This window comes from Clinocottus analis, unplaced genomic scaffold (genome assembly GCF_023055335.1).
Source record: "Clinocottus analis isolate CAN_PGR_092001 unplaced genomic scaffold, fCliAna1.0.p SCAF_11, whole genome shotgun sequence".
In the NCBI taxonomy this organism is placed as follows: domain Eukaryota; kingdom Metazoa; phylum Chordata; class Actinopteri; order Perciformes; family Cottidae; genus Clinocottus; species Clinocottus analis.
The window spans coordinates 20305321-20326888 of NW_027175832.1; the positions used below are offsets into that span (position 1 = coordinate 20305321).

Consider the following 21568-nt stretch of genomic DNA (forward strand, 5'->3'; position numbering starts at 1 on the left):
AATGTGATTAAAAGTCATGAAAATTGGTTTAAAGTCATGAAAATGTGGTTAAAAGTGATGGAAAAGTCCTGGAGCTGCTTCAGTCAAACGGGTAAAAACCCTGTTTTACATCTAAAAGATACAGACGACCCTAAAAAAACAACTCCATTTAATATATTATAAACTAAAGCTTATTAAAATATACATAAACTCAGTATATTTGGGAGCACGTCTTCGTAATAAAGTTCTGATAACATAATTATTCATCAGAGGATTTGGCTGTTGGCCTCTTTGTCGCTGCAGCTCTTGATTGAGGAGTTTCTCCACCTAAAGATTCTTTGAAAAATCTTTTTTTTGAGATTTTCTTCCTTGTTCATCTGAGCAGGAGCGTCCGGCCCTCTGCTGCCGAACTGCTACCTGCTGTTTGCGCTTCTTTCCTATATTGATTTAGTATTGGAACGGAATTGGAAGTCTGGTTCTGGGAACACGGGTTGTGGCTGTTTGCTGAGTCGGCTGATTTATCTCTGGAGAACTTTTACGCCGTCGCGCCTCGAATGTTCACGCTCATCCACGTAGTTCAACACCAACCGTTTGAGAAGATGTGACATAGCTTAAATTTCATTCCTGTAATCTCAAAAGCGTCGGCCATTTTCAATTGTTTAGAAGGGAAACATGGTGAAATCTCACATTTTTTACATTTATTGATAATAAAGACAAAAGCAGCAGGCGGACTGTCACCATGACAGATGTAGGAGGGTTAACGTCACGGTTCCACTCGTCCGTCAATAATATACATAAATACATATAATATACGTGTATTTATATATAAATTGTGATGTTTAAAGTGTCCTGAGTCCTTTATTTTCCTCCAGTAGAAGACAATAAAGTAACCCGAGCTCTGAGCCCTCTGGCTGTCAACAGAAGCCGCCGCACAAGTCTGCTTCTGCATTTGACTGTGTTTGTTTTGTTAGTTTTGTTTTTTTTGCTGACTGGTTATCGTGATGCAGGAGAGGTGTCGCGGGGATGCCACGCCGGCTCCGAGATCAACAAAAAGGCGCGTCGCCTCCTCGGGCCGGACGCTAAGCCGAGGCGGCGAGTCGAGCCTCGGTGTGCTCTTAATCCAGCTGCAGCCGGTGTTACATCTGCTGAGTGTGTGTGTGTGTGTGTGTGTGTGTGTGATGGGAGGGGTCGCTGGCTTAAGGCCTTCAGCGCCTCGACAGAAGCTTAGACGCCAAAGGGCGGCGGGTCCCGCCTCTCGAGCCGCCGCCTTCATGGTCTCATCCGACGAGTGCTTCGACATTGTCCTCGTTTTCATTGATTCGCCGCTTTGTCTTCTGTTAAAATAACTTTTATTTGTTAGACAGTCTGTTCCTCCGCCTCCTTTTGAGGGCTCCTCGTGGTATTTACAAGGAAAAACAACCAATGTTTATTTTAACGTAAACTTACGACAATGGACTTTACTTCTACGTTCATTCTGGCGCCCCCTGTGGACAGAAGCGGTAGTGTTTCCTGACCACCAGGGTCCCTTAAGAAAACCTCTCGTTTTACTGCATCAGGGGTCTGGTGTTCTGCTCTCAGCTGTTCCAGCTACCTTATTGCTAAATATACCACGTCTGTTAAAGATTTTTTTACAAAGACAAAAGTCTAACTTAAAGCCACGACAAGGAACTTTACTTCTGCGTTAATTCTGGCGCCCCCTGTGGACAGAAGCGGCAGTGTTTCCCATACACCAGGGTCCCTTAAGGAAACCTCTCGTTTTACAGCAGCAGGGTTCTGATGTTCTGCGACGCTCAGTGGGTTCTGGTTCCCCCGTCGCCTCCCAGCAGGAACACACTGTTGCTGTCGGCCGTTGCATAAGACTGCGTGGTCATTGTTTTTGTTAAATGCTCAATACCTCCCATTATTCTGCGAGCGGAGGGATGATTCATCAGCGCAATAACAACCCACCGTGGGCTTTACTTCCATGACAACGAGGGCCGCCGGGTCTCTCGCGCTCCCCCGGCCGTATGTTCAGCTTCACCCATTTCATTCTCGTGATATTCTTTTCCCTCCTAAAAAAAAATAATAATATGACGCGTCTCTTCATTTCCATCCCCTTCTCTTCCCACCTGGCTGTAATACGACACCTGCTGTCACCTGCAAGAGACCAGGAAGCAGAGACAGAGATGTTCCTGACAAGCTTCAACACATGAAGCATAGACTTCTATACAACCAGAGGAGTCGCCCCCTGGTGGTCAGGAGAGAGAATGCAGCTTCAACACATGAAGCATAGACTTCTATACAACCAGAGGAGTCGCCCCCTGGTGGTCAGGAGAGAGAATGCAGCTTTAACACATGAAGCATAGACTTCTATACAAACAGAGGAGTCGCCCCCTGGTGGTCAGGAGAGAGAATGCAGCTTTAACACATGAAGCATAGACTTCTATACAACCAGAGGAGTCGCCCCCTGGTGGTCAGGAGAGAGAATGCAGCTTAACACATGAAGCATAGACTTCTATACAACCAGAGGAGTCGCCCCCTGGTGGCCAGGAGAGAGAATGAGGCTTAAAATAAATAAATACAGATAAATGAAATAAAGTGCAGTTGAGGCTGACGGCGTTTTCACTAATTTGGCCTGACGATGGTTCTAAAAATTAAAAGTCATGTGTTGGTTATCAAAAGGTTATCAAAAATAAAAAAATAAAAAGACTTTAACGATCTAAATTGCATGGAAATCCATCGTCACACTTCATCCATGAATGTCAAGAAAATAGTGTTCAGATATTTCCCTGAAACGATGAAAAGCTTCGTCCTGCTGGTCGGCTCTAATATCTGGTCAGACTGTGGTGCCGATCCATCCCAGAGCTTTTCCCCGGTCGGTAGCCTGAGTGACAGACGGGTGGACGCCGGCGTGCCTGCAGCCGAGCGCCGGCGTCACGGACCGGCTGCCTGCGGACGAGCAGCAGCGATCATTAAAGCCTCGGCTCCTCTCGCTGTAATTAGGCCACTCTCTCCTCCTTCCTCAGGCCGTTTCATTCAGAGCAACAGATGCCCCTCTTCCCATTAGTTTATTTTTCTCTTCCGTCCCCACCTCCCCCCTTCCATCCATCCATCCCTCCATCCATCCATCCATCCATCCATCCCTCCATCCATCCATCCATCCATCCATCTACAACCTTTTCCTTGCCGGTTTGATGCCTGTACGTCTGCACCAATGAACCTATTGTTCATCTGTTTGATCCTCTTCTTTTCCTTTTTCACGTTTCCCTTCCACTTGACCTTTTTTGGATCCATTGTTCTCTCTCTCTCTCTCTCTCTCTCTCTCTCTCTCTCTCTCTCTCTCTCTCTCTCTCTCTCTCTCTCTCTCTCTCTCTTCACCATCTTTCTTCTCTACCTCCCTGTTGTTTTTCTCTCCCCCATCCCTCCCCCTCTCCTGCCTTCATCTGCTGTCGGCCCCACAGACCGGCTGTTATGTAACAGTCAGGTGATGAACCGGCCCTTAAAGGCCCAGTGTCCCCTATATATATACACACACACACACACACACACACACACACACACACACACACACACACACACACACACACACACACACTGCCCCATCACTGTGTGTGTTTGCAGGAGTTTGTGATCTTGTTAGAAGATAATCTGTCTTTTTGTTTTCCTCAACATCTGTTGAGTAACCGGCTCAGTCCAGGAAAAAGGTGCGAGCGTGCAAAAGTCAAACTTTTTTTGGAGCACCTGAACGCAACACGATGTAGACTTTATGTTTATTAACGAGCGGGTATTGCATTCTCTCTCCTGACCACCAGGGGGCGACTCCTCTGGTTGTATAGAAGTCTATGCTTCATGTGTTAAAGCTGCATTCTCTCTCCTGACCACCAGGGGGCGACTCCTCTGGTTGTATAGAAGTCATTGTGTATATCTGGAACTACGGATGAGACTGAACGCTCGTTCCTGTGAATGCAGCGTCCGGCCGACGAGGCCAGTTTTTGTCGTGTTCAGGAGAGGGAAGGTGGAGCGGCGGGAGGCGACCATATGGTGTCACTCCTCCCTGCCAACGTGGGTTCATTCCACACCTCCAGTCCACGCTCGTCCTGGGAAACAATACTTTGGAGGAACAAAAACACGACGTCTCTCCACGTTTCATGTGTTCTATTTAAAAGAGAAAAGACCTCCTACTTAATTGCCGGAGACGTTAGCATAACGACGGCGTGGCGCCCCCCCCCCTCCTCTCGGGTTCCCATGGGGCCGCCCACGCGTCGCCCACTTCACCAGCGACGCCTTGTTTACAGCATTGATTATGCGCCATTTAAATAATAGGTGGTGCACTTCTTCAGCACGCTAATTACTGTGTTTGTGTAACAGTGAGGACGACGCTGTGGACAGGAGAGCACTTTACAATGTCACGGCCACGTTTATGTATTTATGTTGTATGTATATCATTTATCATATTTTATATTATAACATATATAATAATAATACAACAAATATAAATAAATACATTTAAAAAACTAAATATGTATATATAAATAAATAAATAATATAAGGCCCTATAATATACCTCATATTGTAGCAGTAGGTGTGTAAATCCGAGGCGATAACAATAAATAATAATAATCATTGTGAATATCCTCACAAGCTTCTTTTGTTCTGACTCTCGTCTCCAGGTGCTGATTTCTGCTGAAGATGAGTAGCGGGGGGGGAAACACGCCGGAGCCCCCCAGAGGGGCGGAGCCACCCAGAGGGGCGGAGTCTCTAAAGAGGAAGGAGAGCCAGGACTTCCTGCTGGGGCCCAGGTGAGAGCGCCTTCCTGTCCGCTTCAGGGCTCTGAACCTGCAGGTCGAGTCTGTCGGTCAAATGAGTCCATGAAGAAAAACACTGATGGAGCAAATTTACTTCCGACAGTTTATTTAAGAGGCTACAAGTCATCAGGCAGTCAGTGTCCCAGAGGACGCGTCAAGGTCGTCTGTAATGAGGGTGTAAAGAGGACGCAGTGAGGGCGTGAAAAGGGTGCAATGAGTGTAAAATGGGGGCAAAATGAGGGCGTAATGAGGACGCGTGGATGTTGTAGTTCAGTGTCTCAGCAACTTCACTTCCTGTTAAACTGAAACATTTTCAGCCGCTCGACGTAATCCAGTTACAAAAGGTCTCCAGCCGCCACTAAGAGGCCACGCCCCTCTCTCTAGCTGCCACTAAGAGGCCACGCCCCTCTGTAGCTGCCACTAAGAGGCCACGCCCCTCTCTAGCTGCCACTAAGAGGCCACGCCCCTCTCTAGCTGCCACTAAGAGGCCACGCCCCTCTCTAGCTGCCACTAAGAGGCCACGCCCCTCTCTAGCTGCCACTAAGAGGCCACGCCCCTCTGTAGCTGCCACTAAGAGGCCACGCCCCCCTCTCAGCGCTGTGGTAAACGTTGTGTCGTCTGTTCTCGACCCCTCAGCCCGAAGAGGAGCAGCGAGCGGAGGAACCGGGAGCAGGAGAACAAGTACATTGAGGAGCTGGCCGAGCTCATCTTCAACAACATCAACGACATGGACGACCTCCACGTGAAGCCGGACAAGTGCGCCATCCTCAAGGAGACGGTGAAGCAGATCCGGCAGATCAAGGAAGGTGATTATGCTTTGGTTTCCTCTCCTCACTTCCTCTCTCCTGGTTGTCTCTTCTTGTCCATCTTTCCTCTGTTTTTTCCTCCTCATCTCCCTCCTCCTTTCCTTTCCTGTCCTCTCATTTCCTTTCCTTCTTCCCTTTTCCTATCCATCTTACATCCATCCTCAATCACCTTTTGGTCATTTCCTTAGCCTTTTCTTTCCTCTCTTCTCTCCTTTCCTATGATCGCCTTCTTAACAGCATTGGTCCTTTCCCTCTCCTTCCTCCTCCTCCTCCTCCTCTTCCTCCCTTTTGTCCCTGCGGTCAGCCAGTTGGTGTCCACGTGTTTGTGTCTGAAAACAACAGCTGAAATATCACACACTCGTACGGGCAGCGATAACACACAAGTCACACAGCTGTGTGTCAGAGTGTGACTGATGCGACACACAAAATGTGTCCTGACCACCAGGGGGCGACTCCTCTGATTGTATAGAAGTCTAAGCTTCATGTGTTAAAGCTGCATTCTCTCTCCTGACCACCAGGGGGCGACTCCTCTGGTTGTATAGAAGTCTAAGCTTCATGTGTTAAAGCTGCATTCTCTCTCCTGACCACCAGGGGGCGACTCCTCTGGTTGTATAGAAGTCTATGCTTCATGTGTTAAAGCTGCATTCTCTCTACTGACCACCAGGGGGCGACTCCTCTGGTTGTATAGAAGTCTATATAAGTGATTCTACTTCTCTCTTGATGTATTCGCTCAGTAAACATGAGTTTATGTCTCAATCTCTCGTTTCGATGTTCATTTAGTACATTATGGTCTGTTAGAGTCAAACAGACCATAAAGCATCAACACTGATGTTTTGCACTGTGAAACCTGGAGGTGTGAGCCAGGTATCGCTACACACTAATGGGCAGCGCGTTACACACATGTACGGTGATATAAGAGGCCACTCTGCTCCTCTGGCTTGTACCACCGGCCCGTTAAGCCTCCCATGGCCCCATTAGGCCACATAGCTCACATTCCTGTTGCGGGACCGGAGCTGTACAGAGTCATCAAGCTCCCACGAGCGCGGCCCTCGTGTCGGATGAAGGGGATTCAAGTCGCGGTGTGAATCAATAAATATGATGGTTTTAGAGTGCGAGCGAACAAAGGCAGACAAGTCACACGCGCAACATCATCTTTCGGTATGTTCACAGCTGCAACGGCTTCATAACACGTTGAATAAAGAAATAAAAAGAAGAACGGAGTTTTAATTTAACCCTTTTATGGGTTCTTGCTTCTTCATGTTTTATAAGTGGACGCATACGTCACCAGTTTGTGGACGGACGGTTGGAAGACTCGAGGAAGCGACCATATTTGGATTGAGGAGTGACATAGAGACCCTGTTGGTGACCTGTCAATCACCTTGTAGCCCCGCCCCTAAAGCATCCCCTGCTTTATGGGCTGTTTGACTCTAAATAACCATAACCAGCTTTAACACATGAAGCATAGACTTCTATACAACCAGAGAAAAAGGGCCAAACCAAACACTGCCTCCCAAAAAACTCACCATGCAATTACTTCTTATCACCATGCAATTACTTCTTATCACCATAGGGGCCGCCAAAGAGGAGAAAGATATTTGTGAGATTTTTCACACATTTCACCACGACATCTATTCTAAACAAAAAGATGGGATTACGCCATTTAAAGAAAAATTTAAAAACAACTTTAAAATTTTTTTTTAACTTTCACGTTTTCTTTTTTAGTTTCTGTTCTCTTCATACACAGAGATGCATTCTCTGAGCCGCCAAAGGACTCGACATCTTCAGTGTTTCGTTCCCCTTCATCTCATGTTTCTCTCATTATTGTCTTTTTTTTCTCCAGAAAAAGCCCCGGTGGCGGACGAAGAGGAGGTGCAGAAGGCCGACGTCTCATCCACGGGTCAGGGCGTCATCGACAAAGACGCCCTGGGGCCCATGATGCTGGAGGTGGGTGTGGCCGACCTTCGCTCCCCCTCTGAGCTTTAGAGGTCGACTCAGAGCGCTGACACCGGCACCGATTAGTCACACAAGTTTTTGACCGACAACAGCGGCCTGTAACTGACCTACTTAGCGGCGGTCCCGTTGGACACCGCGGAGGTGAAGAAGTTGGAAAATAAACAACCCGGTGTGTAGAAAAGTGCGGCGCGACACGACAACGTTGTGCGTCGACAGATTTGGGGCGTCGTTCTGACTTGAGATGGCGCTGCACTTTACAGCGACGCAGAGAGATAAGAGTTCCTCTGGCTGGGGGCGATGCCGTCATCGAGCCTGCTCCTGTGTGTGTGTGTGTGTGTGTGTGTGTGTGTCTGTGCATGCGTGCGCGTCGTGACGTATAACATGCGACCCAACGAGGTATAAATACCCTCCTGAAAAGCCAGATTAGCAAAAGAGGGGTGGAGCCTGACCACACTCACAAACATACAGACACACACACCCTACACACGCACACACACACACATACACTCACACACAAACTGTCTATATATAGCTTTCACCAGCCGCAATGTTGGCTAAGGTGTCTGCTTGGAGATAAATATCCTCCTGGCCAGAACCCATTCTATTCTATTCCACACTATAGAGGCGTTAGGGTGACACACACAGACACACACAGACACACACACAGCTCCGTGGTTTACCTTTATACTTATACGCATTCTAGTAGCACGCTGCAACTGACTGTTCTGTCTTTTTTTTTTGTATATTGTATTTAATACATTTTGAAATAAGCACACAGTTGACGCCCCTGAATCCTCCATGTCCCCTCTTCATCCCTCTCTCCTCTTCCTCATCCCCCCCTCGCTCTCAGGCCCTGGACGGGTTCTTCTTCGTGGTCAACATGGAGGGCAACATCGTGTTCGTCTCGGAGAACGTCAGCCAGTACCTGCGCTGCCAGCAGGAGGAGCTGATGAACACCAGCGTGTACAGCGTGCTGCACGTCGGAGACCACGACGAGTTCGTCAAGAACCTGCTGCCCAAGAGCCTGGGTGAGACCGCAGAACCGCAGAACAACGACAAGGACACAAAACTACTACAGAGAGACACAAAACTACTACAGAGAGACACAAAACAACTACAAAGACACACAAAACAACTACAAAGAGACACAAAACACCTATTAAGACACAAAACTACTACAGAGAGACACAAAACTACTACAAAGAAACACAAAACAACTACAGAGAGACACAAAACAACTACAGAGAGACACAAAACAACTATTAAGAGACACAAAACTACTATAAAGATACACGTAACAGCTACAAAGACACACAAAACTACTACAGAGAGACACAAAACAACTATGAAGAGACACACAAGAGAATGCAGCTTTAACACATGAAGCATCGACTTCTATACAACCAGAGGAGTCGCCCTCGTTTGCTATTACTTGAGATATCAGGTTGCCACTTCAGTTGCCAAACCTGGTCCTCATCTTTTACATTTCACCTCCTCTTCGTTTGTTTTCTGACTCTTCAGTCAATCACCGCGGCGGCGACGCCTCCAACCGGAGCAGCAACACCTTCACCTGCCGCATGCTGGTCAACCCGCAGGCCGACGGCGCCGCGCTGCCGGCGTCCGACAGGCAGGAGGCGCCGCGGCAGAAGTACGAGACCATGCAGTGCTTCGCCGTGTCCGAACCCAAGTCCATCAAGGAGGAGGGAGAAGGTACTGTCTCTGATTCAAGGTTCAGCTTTTGGAAACCCGCGCCCATTTTAAGTCCCAGCATGCCCCATTCAGACAATCTTTTGGCATAAAATACGTAATTTTTCTCATCTTTGAACCGAACGCCACAGTGTTTTAACTGAAACTCCTTCCTAACAGGCCAAGTCTTTGTTTTATTGTGATTGTTCAGGTTCTGATTCCTTAGGTCCTAATCTTTAATAAAGGTGTCTTATTGACGCTCCAGGAGGCTTTTTTGGAAAATCTGGCTCATATCATGCTGGATGTTCATAGTTATCATCAAAATATCTTTTAAAAGTGATATTTTTGCAGATATACATTTTTTCCCCAAGACTTTGCTGAACAAATACAAACAATAAACACAAGTATTGTAATTAATCTGGGGTTCCTACGACGACTCAAACACAGAGAAAAGGAAGTCTGGAGGCAACATTGTTTCCAGTTTTCAACGGGTTAAAGAACAGTTCTAACGTACTGCAGAATAAATATTTAATCATTTCAATTAGGCTCAAATAAAACTGGATAGTATTACATTCATTTCATTGGACGGCGGCTCTGACTGGCAGCGCCGTGACGCCGAGTCTGGATGTTGAGTTAGCGTTAGCGTTAGCGTGAGTGTGAGCGGCCGGCTGGTAATCACAGCTAATCGTACATTCAGTACGCAGTGCGCAGCGGCATTGATTGAGTTCCTGCTATGCAGGATCTTTTCTTCCTCCATCTTCCTCCATCTTTCTCCATCTTTCCCGCTCCTCTTTTCTCCTCTCGGTCTCTGGTGTCCTGTCCTCCTTTCATCAACACTCCTCTCTACTTTTCCTCCCATCTACCGGGAGGGACTAATTAGCACATGGCACTTTGTCAGCTTCCCATCTCACATCTCATCGCTCGCGTACACACACACACACACACACACACACACACACACACACACACACACACACACACACACACACACACCCGGGAGAAAAGAGTCCGTCTGGCACTCTAATTTTAGATAGTCTGACAGATATTGTGCTAATCGCTCCCCGACCGGCGGGAGGAGGACGACCGGCGACAGATTGAGGGCGCAGGTTGAGGTTTGATCGAGATCGAGAGTTCTGGATATCGATGTTGAAGCTGAAGTGAGTGTTTGTGCTGTGAGAATGAAGTTTAGGTAGTAAAATCTCCCACCCAATGAATGATTACAGAACGGACCCCTGACACTTTGTGCCCCTGGGCCTGTGGATTACCAGGGGCACAAGCGGCCCTCGCCTAGAAAATGTAACTTTGAAAGACACCGTCAACCCGAAAGAGATGCAAAATTACTCGAACGAGGCACACAAAGACTACAAAGAGGCCACAACAACGCAAAGAGTCTCCAAGAGACTCACAATCACTAAGAGAAGGTGAAGAGCAACTTCAAGGAGACACAAGTATTACAAAGAGACACAAAGTGACTACAAAGAGATGCAAAACTACTACAAATATGTACAAAACAACCACCAAGAGACAGAAAGCAGCCACAAAGAGATGCAAAACAAGTACAACAAAGAGGGCAGAACAACCACTGACACTAAAGTGACACAAAAGAAATACAAAGAGACACAAAAGAAATACAAAGAGACACAGAACGACTACAAAGAGACACAAAATAACTACAAAGAGACACAAAATAACTACAAAGAGACACAAAATAACTACAAAGAGACACAGAATGACTAAAAAGGGACAAAAAAGAACTACAAGGAGACATAAAAGAACTACAAGGAGACACAAAACAACTAAAAAGGGACAAAGAACAACTACAAAGAGACACACGTTGCATTGTGGCGTAAATGTACATTTGTGCTTTTCCAAAACATGCAGATTTCCAGTCGTGCCTCATCTGCGTGGCGAGAAGAGTCCCCGTCAAAGAGAGGCCCGCGCTGCCGGCCTACGAGAGCTTCACCACGCGGCAGGACCTTCAAGGTGGGTCTGACCTGCAGGTCTCTGCGGCGAACACGTCTGATCAGGTGTGACCTTAAGACAGGGGGCGCTCTGCTAACGGCGGCTCTGTCCAGGTAAGATCACGTCGCTGGACACCAGCCTGCTGCGGGCCTCCATGAGGCCGGGCTGGGAGGACCTGGTCCGCCGCTGCATTCAGAGGTTCCACCTGCAGAACGACGGGGAGATGTCCTTCGCTAAGAAGCACCAGCAAGACGGTGAGCAGCGGAGTCAGAGCCTGGACCCGATCCCCACAGCATCATGTGGACCCAAAACATGAAGCTGAATCATTTTCATTCTCTTTGTTAAAACCTATAAGAGCGAAACAGCGTTCTCTCAGGAGGCTGTTGGCTCTCTCTTCAATGTAAGGTGAATAATCTGTGGTTGTGTGTCTCTCCTGCTGCAGTGCTGCGGGCCGGCCACGCCCTCAGCCCTCTGTACAGGTTCTCTCTGGCCGACGGCAGCGCCGTGTCGGCTCACACCAAGAGCAAGCTGGTCCGCTCCAACAGCAACGAGCCCCAGCTGTACATGTCACTGCACATCCTGCAGAGGTACAGCCAGCTTCCTTATTTACACATGCACATTTATATACGTATTCATACATGTACATTTATATACTTATTCATATATGTACATTTATATACGTATTCATACATGTACATTTATATACTTTTAATATATGTACATTTATATACTTATTCATACATGTACATTTATATACTTATTCATATATGTACATTTATATACTTATTATATGTACATTTATATACTTATTATATGTACATTTATATACTTATTCATATATGTACATTTATATATTTATTATATGTACATTTATATACTTATTCATATATGTACATTTATATATTTATTCATATATGTACATTTATATATTTATTAATATATGTACATTTATATATTTATTAATATATATATATATATTTATTATTATTATATATATATATATATATATTATTATTATATATATATATATTTATTATATATATATATATATATTATATATATATATGTATTATTATATATATTATATATATATATATATATATATATATATATATATGTGTGTGTGTGTGTGTGTGTAAATGTATATATATTTATTAATATATGTACATTTATATATTATTTATTATATATATTTTTTTATTTTTTATTTTTATTTATATGTACTGTGTATATATTTCATATGAAGGAAACCAGGTTTAAATACCTTGATGGTTGTTCTAAACCAATGAAAGTGTCTCGTAGTTCAGCTGCTTTGCTTTGTAGAAGTTGGACAGAAAAGTTTCCAGATAACATTATTATTATTTTCACAGTTTTGAAACAAAACCTCAGTTATTCATTCGATGCACATCTACATCCCGTCCATGTGTTTCTCCATCACATGTTTCTACGTCACATGTTTCTCCATCACATGTTCTCTCTGCGTGTTCACGGTCTCCTCTCGATTTGGACAAAAGGGGTGAAGAACAAAGAGCCTCTCATTCAGAACGCCGCTATACGTCCAGAGCTAACTGACACCAGCGCTACCAGCCAGTACACAACACACACACACACACACACACACACACACACACACACACCACCGCTGCAAGTGACTGCGCCCGGCCTTTAGTGTGACCATTCGGAGTCAGCGATTGGACGGCGGTCAGGAAAACAATGGCGGCGCTTGTTGCCCCGGAGCTTCGGGGCATCAATGGCGAGCACTTGGCCTTTTTTTTTTTTTTAACTTCCACAAGTTTCACATTGAAAATTATCGCTCTGGCTGTCGTCACAATGAGAGCTTTGTGTGTTTGTCCTCTCTTTCTGTTTCACCACTGTGTTTTTACAGTTGTGTATACACAGTGTGTTACGCACCCTCTTCCAGGGTGCACTTCACCCACGCTGTACACACCATATATATATATATATATATATATATATATATATATATATATATATATATATATATATATATATATATATATATATATATATAAAAAATATGGTAGAGGCAGTGACCTGTCAATCACAGTACGCCCCGCCCGAAAAAAACATGCCCTGCTTTTCTAACAGACCATAATGTAGTAAATGAACATCATGCTGTATAGAAGAAGACTTGAAACTAGAGATTGAGACATAAACTCATGTTTACAATGTTTACTGAGGGAATACATCAAGAGAGAAGTAGAGTCACTTATATAGACTTCTATACAACCAGAGGAGTCGCCCCCTGGTGGTCAGGAAAGAGAATGCAGCTTTAACACATGAAGCATAGACTTCTATACAACCAGAGGAGTCGCCCCCTGGTGGTCAGGAGAGAGAATGCAGCTTTAACACAAGAAGCATAGACTTCTATACAACCAGAGGAGTCGGCCCCTGGTGGTCAGGAGAGAGAATTCAGCTTTAACACATGAAGCATAGACTTCTATACAACCAGAGGAGTCGCCCCCTGGTGGTCAGGAGAGAGAATGCATCGGGTCTGATTCTTGTATCTGCTTTCTTTCCGTTCCAGGGAGAACACGAGCGGCGTTGCTGTGGACGTGTCGGGCTGCCAGAGCTCGACCAAACCAATGACCCCAACCAGTGCGAGCGGCCCCTCCCCTTCCCCCGATGCCAGCGTCACCAGCAACACCTCCGGCGCCCCCGGACGTGGTTTCGTCGCCGCACCGGGTCGGGCGCCCACGCCTCAGGGGCTCAAGCTGGGCAGCCCTTCGGCCCAGGGAAGCCCCAGCGTCACGTCGGGGGCCCAGGGCGCCATTTTGTCTCCTCGGCATCGCCAGAGCCCCAGCATGGCGGCGAGCAGCAGCAGCAGCTGTAGTAGCCCCCACCTGCAACATCCCCCTGGCTCTTTCTCCCCCGCAGCCGGACTCCACTCGCCAGCGTCGGTATGCAGCAGCACGGGAAACGGCCAAGGGTTCAACTCCCTTAGTGCGTTGCAGGCCCTCAGCCAGGGCCACAGGGTTTCCCAGGGACTCGCCGAGGGGCAGCGTCCAGAGTCACCCGACAGAAAGACGTTTGGCCTTCAGAGCCCTCTTCGCAGCACTGGGAGCCAGCAATCCAAGAACGATCCCGGCTTAGAGGCCGAGTTGTTGGGAACCTTTGGGGACCAGCGAGACTCTCCGTCCCCAAACCAGGACGGCGAGCCGGAGAAAGACGGCGACGGCGACGGCTTCGACGGGAACGAAAGCTCAGGGGACCTGGGAGACGCCCCGAATCCCCTTCTGAACACGAAGGGGCACACGAAGCTGCTGCAGCTCCTCACCACCAAGTCGGGGTCCCCGGATGCTTGCTCGTCGCCCCCGCCGCCGGGCGACGACCAGAACTGCAAGGACCAGCTCGGCCTCGCGGGCGGCGCCGGGGGGCTCAACAACCACTCCACCTCGCTCAAGGAGAAACACAAAATCCTCCACAGGTTGCTGCAGAACAGCGCCTCGCCCGTGGAGCTGGCCAAGCTGACCGCGGAGGCCACCGGGAAAGACCCGGGCGGCCCGGAGTCGGCCTCAGGGGACGCCGCCGCCGCCGCCGCCGCCGCCGCCGCCGCCGCCGCCGCCCTGGGGGAGCTCTGCCCGAAGCAGGAGCCGGGGAGCCCCAAGAAGAAGGACAACGCGCTGCTGCGCTATCTGCTGGACCGGGACGACAACGGCATCCTGGACAAAGCCATCAAGATGGAGCCCGCCGACGGACCCCAGCCGGCCGGCGTCAAGACGGAGGCGCGGGAGGCCGACTTCGGCGTGGCGGACCAGGTCAGTGCGGCTCGTTGCATCACGCCAAAAGAGCTTTTGGTGTGAACGCGGCACACGTATGTGTGTCCTTTGTGCTTGTTGTACTTTTGTGTGTACAAACCCCACGGGAAAAAGGGAAATGTGTCGCGCTCTTGGCGTCGAACTAGTAGCCGGACCAGATTGGCACAGTTGGGGTTGGTTTCCAGGAAAGGATGCCGGAGGAGGACGGCCCCCGAGGCTCAGAAGTCTTGGACGTCCTCCTGCTGGGCCTCCGGTGTGGGGAGGCGGCCATTGTTTTGGCTTTTTTTTTTTTGTTTTGTGTAGAGTTTGGAGAAGAAGGTGACGCTTTGTTGAGCCCGAGCGGGACTGTGTTCTCTCCCAATCGGAGGTCGACGGGATATTTCAGGACACAAAAAAGCAGAAAGTCGAGCGTCCACTGGGAGCGATGGTCTGCACGGTGTTGGTGGGAAAATCCCAGTGAGACGTTTAAAGGTAGCACCAGTAACGTGTGGCAGCTGTGGATATGCTGCAGGAACAAAGAGAAATCAACGGGTCCATTTGAAAGTACGCCCTTGGTGTGTGTGTGTGTGTGTGTGTGTGTGTGTGTGTGTGTGCGTGTGTGTGTGTGCGTGTGTGCGTGTGTGTGTGTGTGTAACCAGGCTAAACAGAGCAGTGACTGTGTGTCTTACTGTACATCACACATGACCTCATTAGTGCTGGCAGTTTATTTTTAGCTCCTCCTCTATTCATCAAGCCAAACGGCCGCAGGAAACAACGCGCTTGTGTGTGTGTGTGTGTGTGTGCGTGTGTGTGTGTGTGTGTGTGTGGCGGTTAAATAACTCTGTAATACTGAGGTGGGGGAGTTTGAGTGTCAGATTTCTTGTTTTCTTTGGTGTAGTTTTGCTTCTGATCCTTCACACTGTGTTCTACATGTTTTGTTTTATGATATTAACTTTTACAGGGAGACAAATTATTATTTTAAACCTTTTTTAACGTGTAATAAAGAGTTTTCTTTATGTTGGCACACCTGAACTGAAAGCTTCCTCTGCATGTACGAGAGCCTTGATCAAGTCTTTCCTTCAAGAAAGTCCCTCAGTGTAGTCCTGGTCCTCTATAGTCTCAGTGCAGTCCTGGTCCTCTATAGTCTCAGTGCAGTCCTGGTCCTCTATAGTCTCAGTGCAGTCCTGGTCCTCTATAGTCTCAGTGTAGTCCTGGTCCTCTCTAGTCTCAGTGTAGTCCTGGTCCTCTCTAGTCTCAGTGTAGTCCTGGTCCTCTCTAGTCTCAGTGTAGTCCTGGTCCTCTCTAGTCTCAGTGTAGTCCTGGTCCTCTCTAGTCTCAGTGTAGTCCTGGTCCTCTATAGTCTCAGTGTAGTCCTGGTCCTCTCTAGTCTCAGTGTAGTCCTGGTCCTCTATAGTCTCAGTGTAGTCCTGGTCCTCTATAGTCTCAGTGTAGTCCTGGTCCTCTATAGTCTCAGTGTAGTCCTGGTCCTCTGTAGACCTCTACCAGTAAACAGACCATCAGAGAGAAGATGTTCTGGTTCTTTAGAGTTCTCCTTGAAGCTCCTCATCGGTGAAACCAGATGACATCATGCAGGTTCACCAGAACATCTTCTGACCCCCCCTCCTGCTCTCAGACCAGCGAGCTGGAGGACTTGCTGGAGGACCTGCAGAGCGACGTCCAGCAGCAGCAGCAGCAGCAGCAGCTGTTCGCCGGCCAGCGACCGGCCTCCTCTTCGTCGCCCTCTTCCTCTGCGGCGGCCAGATCCTCTGTGGACAAACAGAGCATCATCAGTGACATCCTGCAGATGACGGACGGCGGCCCGAACCAGCACAGAGCCTTCCCCCCCATCAGCCCCGCAGGTACTGCAGCAGTGTGTCGGTGTTGTGTATGTATTTATATGTACAGTACAACTACACAGAGACACAAAACGACCACAAAGAGACACAAAATGACCACAAGAGACATAAAAACTATTCAAAGAGACACAAAATGACCACAAAGAGATACAAAACAAGCACAAAGTGACACAAAACGACCACAAAAAGACACAAAATGACTACAAGAAGACACAAAAACTATTCAAAGAGACACAAAACGACCACAAATTGACACAAAACGACCACAAAGTGACACAAAACGACCACAAAGTGACACAAAACGACCACAAAGTGACACAAAACGACCACAAAGTGACACAAAACAACCACAAAGTGACACAAAACGACTACAAAACCAAGTCAAAGAGACACAAAACCAAGTCAAAGAGACACAAAACGACTACAAAAAGAGACACAAAACGACTACAAAATGACTACAAGAAGACACAAAAACAAGTCAAAGAGACACAAAACAACAACAAATGGACACAAAACGACTACAAAAAGATGCAAAATAACTACAAAAAGACACAAAACCAATTCAAATAGACACAAAACGACAACCTGTGTGTGTGTGTGTGTGTGTGTGTGTGTGTGTGTGTGTGTGTGTGTGTCCTTGCAGGCTTCAGCGGTGCCAGGCCGGGTCGCGGTGCTCCTCCCGTCAGGACGGCCTCTCTGGACGGCGCCGGCCGGCCGTTCCCCTCGCAGCACCGGACCAACGGGCCGTACTCCTTACTGCAGCAGCAGCAAGGCATGCTGGGAAACCACGCAGCCATGGCCAACCAGGCCGCGATGGCCAATCCAGGTGAGGCGGGGGGAGAAATGGTATCACACACACACACACACACACACACACACACACACACACACACACACACACACACACACACACACACACACACACACACACACGGTCTTGGTTGTTCATGGTTGTAATGTCTAAATGTGTCGTCGCTCTTCAGGCATGCTGGGCACCGGGTCTATGCGGGGCCCCATGCAGCAGGGCTGGGGGCCCCAGGGCCCGATGGGGGCCGCCGTGGGCCCGATGCCGGCGGGCCGGAGCCCCTGGCACGCCAGAGGCCCGCCCGGCGCCAGAGCCGTGGCCGGCATGCAGATGATGAGCAACGGTGAGAGCAGGAAGCAGGAAGTCGCACAAACGGACCGACTCCACAAAAACACATTTTATGAGCCGCTTTTCTTTTTCAGAGATGGAGATGGGAAGCCACGCCTACACTCAGCAACAGGCTCCGCCCAATCAGACGGCGCCGTGGCCAAACCGGATGATGATGATGGCTGTGGATCACTACGGCAACCAAAGCAGGTGCGTCATTCGCTCCGCCCCCAAAGGCCCCAAACAATAATGACAATATTAAAAAAAAAAAAAGGTGAACAGAGTTCAGGTGCGACCAGTTAAATACACACACACAGACACACACACAGACAGTTAAACACCGGGTACCTGCAGGTACGGCGGCCCGCAGGAGGACGGGCTGCGCTGCTGCGGCGCGGCGCCCGAGGGCCCGCCGGACGAAGGGGCCCTGCTGAGCCAGCTGTGCTCAGTGCTGAAGGACTACGAGGGCCTGGAGGAGATCGACAAGATGCTGGGGATCCCCACGCTGGCCGGACAGGTGAACACACACACACACACACACACACACACACACACACACACACACACACACACACACACACACACACACACACACACACACCTGGGGGTTTTAGTGCCTATTTCATGATAATCACACACACACAGACACGTACGCACACATATACACACACACACACACACACACACACACACACACACACACACAGACACAGACACACACACACACACACACACCTGGGGGTTTTAGTGCCTATTTCATGATAATCACACACACACAGACACATACGCACACATATACACACACGCACAGATACACACACACAAACACAGATACACGCACTAATATACATGCACACACACACACACATAGGCACAAGGACACAGACACACGCGTGCACACACACACACACACACACAAATAGGCACAAGGACACAGACACACGCGTGCACACACACACTCACACACACACACACACTCACACACACATAGGAACAAGGACACAGACACACATGTATGTCGTTGTGCGTCTTCAGTGTTTGTGAGGCGATGGAGCGCAGTGTGTCCTCTCACCCCGTCCTCCCCCTGCAGGGCTCCATGTCGGACCAGTACCTCGGGTCCTCGGGCCCGGCGGCCAGCATGAAGCACTTCCTGTACGGCAACCACTACGGCGCCCCGCCGGCCTACGGCGGCGCTCCTCCGGACGGCGGCTTCCACGGCCCGCCCGCGAGCGGCCACATGGGGCAGCAGAGGGCGGCGCCCGCCGGGTACCCCGCCATGATGAGGGTGCCGGGCGGCGCGGGGCCCCGGCCCGTCGGGGTGCGGCCGGCGGGGCCCAGTCCAGGAGGCCCGCCGCAGCCCAACAACCTGAGGCTGCAGCTGCAGCACCGGCTGCAGGCCCAACTGGTGGGTCAGACGGGATTCAAACCTTCTACTTCTAGTTTGTTTTCAGTTTGTTGGTTTGAGTTTCTGTCTTTTCTTCAACGATGATTATATGTATATATCTTTATGTATTTACGATGTTATATTTTATATATATATATAAATATATATATATAAATATACTCATATTTCACGTAAAACATGCCGGAGCGAATGTACTGCAGCGTTTTGCCTCCATCAGCCACACACACACACACACACACACACACACACACACACACACACACACACACACACACACACACACACACACACACACACACACACACACAAACACAGTTTTACAGTCTGATGTGTTAGGACATCTTGGTCTATATATTTAGAGATGATGGTATACTGCCACCTGGTGGAGACTCCAGGGACAATATTAATCATTTTGTTCCCAACGTTCATAAACTGAGATGTTTTGAGACAAAGTGTATTTGTCTTCTCTCTTGAGTTGTCGTTGTTGTCGTGTACTGTAATCTTCCATTAAGATTAAATAAATTTCTATGTCCCGCCCACATAGAACCGTCAGCCAATGGGGAACCAGATGAGTGGAGTGTCCAACATGAACCTACCTCTAAGGGCTAATGTACCAACCCAGGTGTGTGTGTGTGTGTGTGTGTATATATATATATATATATATATATATATATATATATATATATATATATATATATATATATATATATATATAAAGTAAGTTGAGAAATAGTGTGAACTCAGTATAGCATACAAAATTAAGTCATAAAATATGTTTAAAAATTGGGCACATTTTGTCTTTAGCAGCATTAGCTTGCAGCTAACGTACCTGTCACCTTACTATTTATTTATTATTTTATTATTATTATCATCTCTCTGCAGGGAACCCTCAACGCCCAGATGCTGGCCCAGCGTCAGCGCGAGTACCTCAGCAACCACCTCCGCCAGCGCCAGCAGCAGCAGCAGCAGCAGCAGCAGCAGCAGCAGCAGCAGCAGCGTGCCATGATGATGCGCGCGCAGGGCATGGGCGTGCCCAGCGGGGGTGCCGCCCCCGCGCCCATGATGCCCGTGGGCGGCACCAACCCGCGGCTGCCGCCGGGCGACCCGCAGCAGTTCCCCTACCCGGCCTCCAGCTACGGTACCGGCCTGCCCTCCCCTCCCCCGCCGCCTCACCCCGGCTCCCCCAGCCCCTTCTCCTCCCCGCTGTCCCCCGGCCGTCACCAGGGCATTGTGGGAAACGTAGGCGGGCAGTACGGCGCCTACCAGTTCAGCAGCTCAGGTACACGATGCGAGCGCCGCTCCTCAACGGTCAAAGGTCCTCACGCGGTCAGAGCGCTGGTCCTCTTTGAGGCTGATTGGATACAGCACGATGACGGCTGGATTAGTGTGTGTCTGTGTGTCTGTGTGTGTGTGTGTGTGTGTGTGTGTGTGTGTGTGTGTGTGTGTGTGTGTGTGTTCTGGGGGTTTTCCACTCACTCTCACACTCTAATCCTCCGTGTGATTATAACACGTTCACAAACCAATCAGGAGACGACAGGCGGGTTTTTATTTAGTTTCTTTTAGCATTTGATGAAAGTTGTGACAGACGATGTTTCTACTGAATTGAGTTTTAGACATTTATTTACATGTTCGTTCACAGAAATTTCCAAAATCAAGATTTCATTTTTCATCTTTAGGGCCAAATTATGACTTTACACTTCTGCCTGAGGACAATGGTGCCTCATTGTATAAAGAGCTGAGATTGTTCTGCAATTTTTGATGTAACACACATGTATGTATCACGTATGGGAGAGCCTGTAAAAAAGGTGAATTTAAGAAATTATGTAAAATGGAGAAAATGACCTTAGACCCCAGAGGGTTCAACAGCTGTGTGTCTGTTGAACCCAAAGTGTCTTTTATTAGTTGAGTTGTTGTGAACTCCTCCTCTCGTGTGACATGTCTGTTCCCGTGAGTCTGGTTGTGTCTTTTTGTGAAGGATCTTGAAGTTAAAGTCTTCTTCCTCTGCAGGAATGCAGCAGCAGCAGCATCAGGACCCCGTGTCGGGCTTCCCGTGCGGGGCCGCGACCCCACAGAGCCCCCTGCTGTCCCCCAGGATGTGTCCGGGTCAGAGCCCCCTGCTGCACCAGAACCAAGCCCCGCCCCCGGGTCCGGCCCAGAGGGGCGCGCCGGCCTACCAAGCGAGCGCCGGGTGGCCGCAGCAACCTGGCAACGTCTCCGCCGGCGGCAGGTACAGCGGGCCGTAATTGT

At 48.7% G+C, this 21568-nt stretch overlaps 1 protein-coding gene across 3 annotated transcripts in view; it reads left to right on the forward strand.

The window, feature by feature from the left end:
- LOC137779208 (nuclear receptor coactivator 2-like) overlaps nucleotides 1-21568 on the forward strand; it is a 32361-nt gene that overhangs the window by 8889 nt on the left and 1904 nt on the right. For 2 of the 3 annotated variants that reach the window (XM_068566791.1, XM_068566798.1), the window contains exons 2-19: nucleotides 4629-4757; nucleotides 5400-5569; nucleotides 7410-7513; nucleotides 8373-8550; nucleotides 9044-9232; nucleotides 11090-11191; nucleotides 11284-11424; nucleotides 11613-11757; nucleotides 13719-14949; nucleotides 16562-16787; nucleotides 17428-17610; nucleotides 17768-17932; nucleotides 18012-18126; nucleotides 18271-18433; nucleotides 19007-19321; nucleotides 19866-19943; nucleotides 20204-20600; nucleotides 21329-21548. In XM_068566791.1, coding sequence (XP_068422892.1) covers nucleotides 4648-4757; nucleotides 5400-5569; nucleotides 7410-7513; nucleotides 8373-8550; nucleotides 9044-9232; nucleotides 11090-11191; nucleotides 11284-11424; nucleotides 11613-11757; nucleotides 13719-14949; nucleotides 16562-16787; nucleotides 17428-17610; nucleotides 17768-17932; nucleotides 18012-18126; nucleotides 18271-18433; nucleotides 19007-19321; nucleotides 19866-19943; nucleotides 20204-20600; nucleotides 21329-21548 — 4232 coding nt within the window. In that variant the 5' untranslated portion in view covers nucleotides 4629-4647. The remainder of the gene's footprint in view (nucleotides 1-4628; nucleotides 4758-5399; nucleotides 5570-7409; nucleotides 7514-8372; nucleotides 8551-9043; nucleotides 9233-11089; nucleotides 11192-11283; nucleotides 11425-11612; nucleotides 11758-13718; nucleotides 14950-16561; nucleotides 16788-17427; nucleotides 17611-17767; nucleotides 17933-18011; nucleotides 18127-18270; nucleotides 18434-19006; nucleotides 19322-19865; nucleotides 19944-20203; nucleotides 20601-21328; nucleotides 21549-21568) is intronic. The other variant, XM_068566806.1, reaches the window with a different exon arrangement.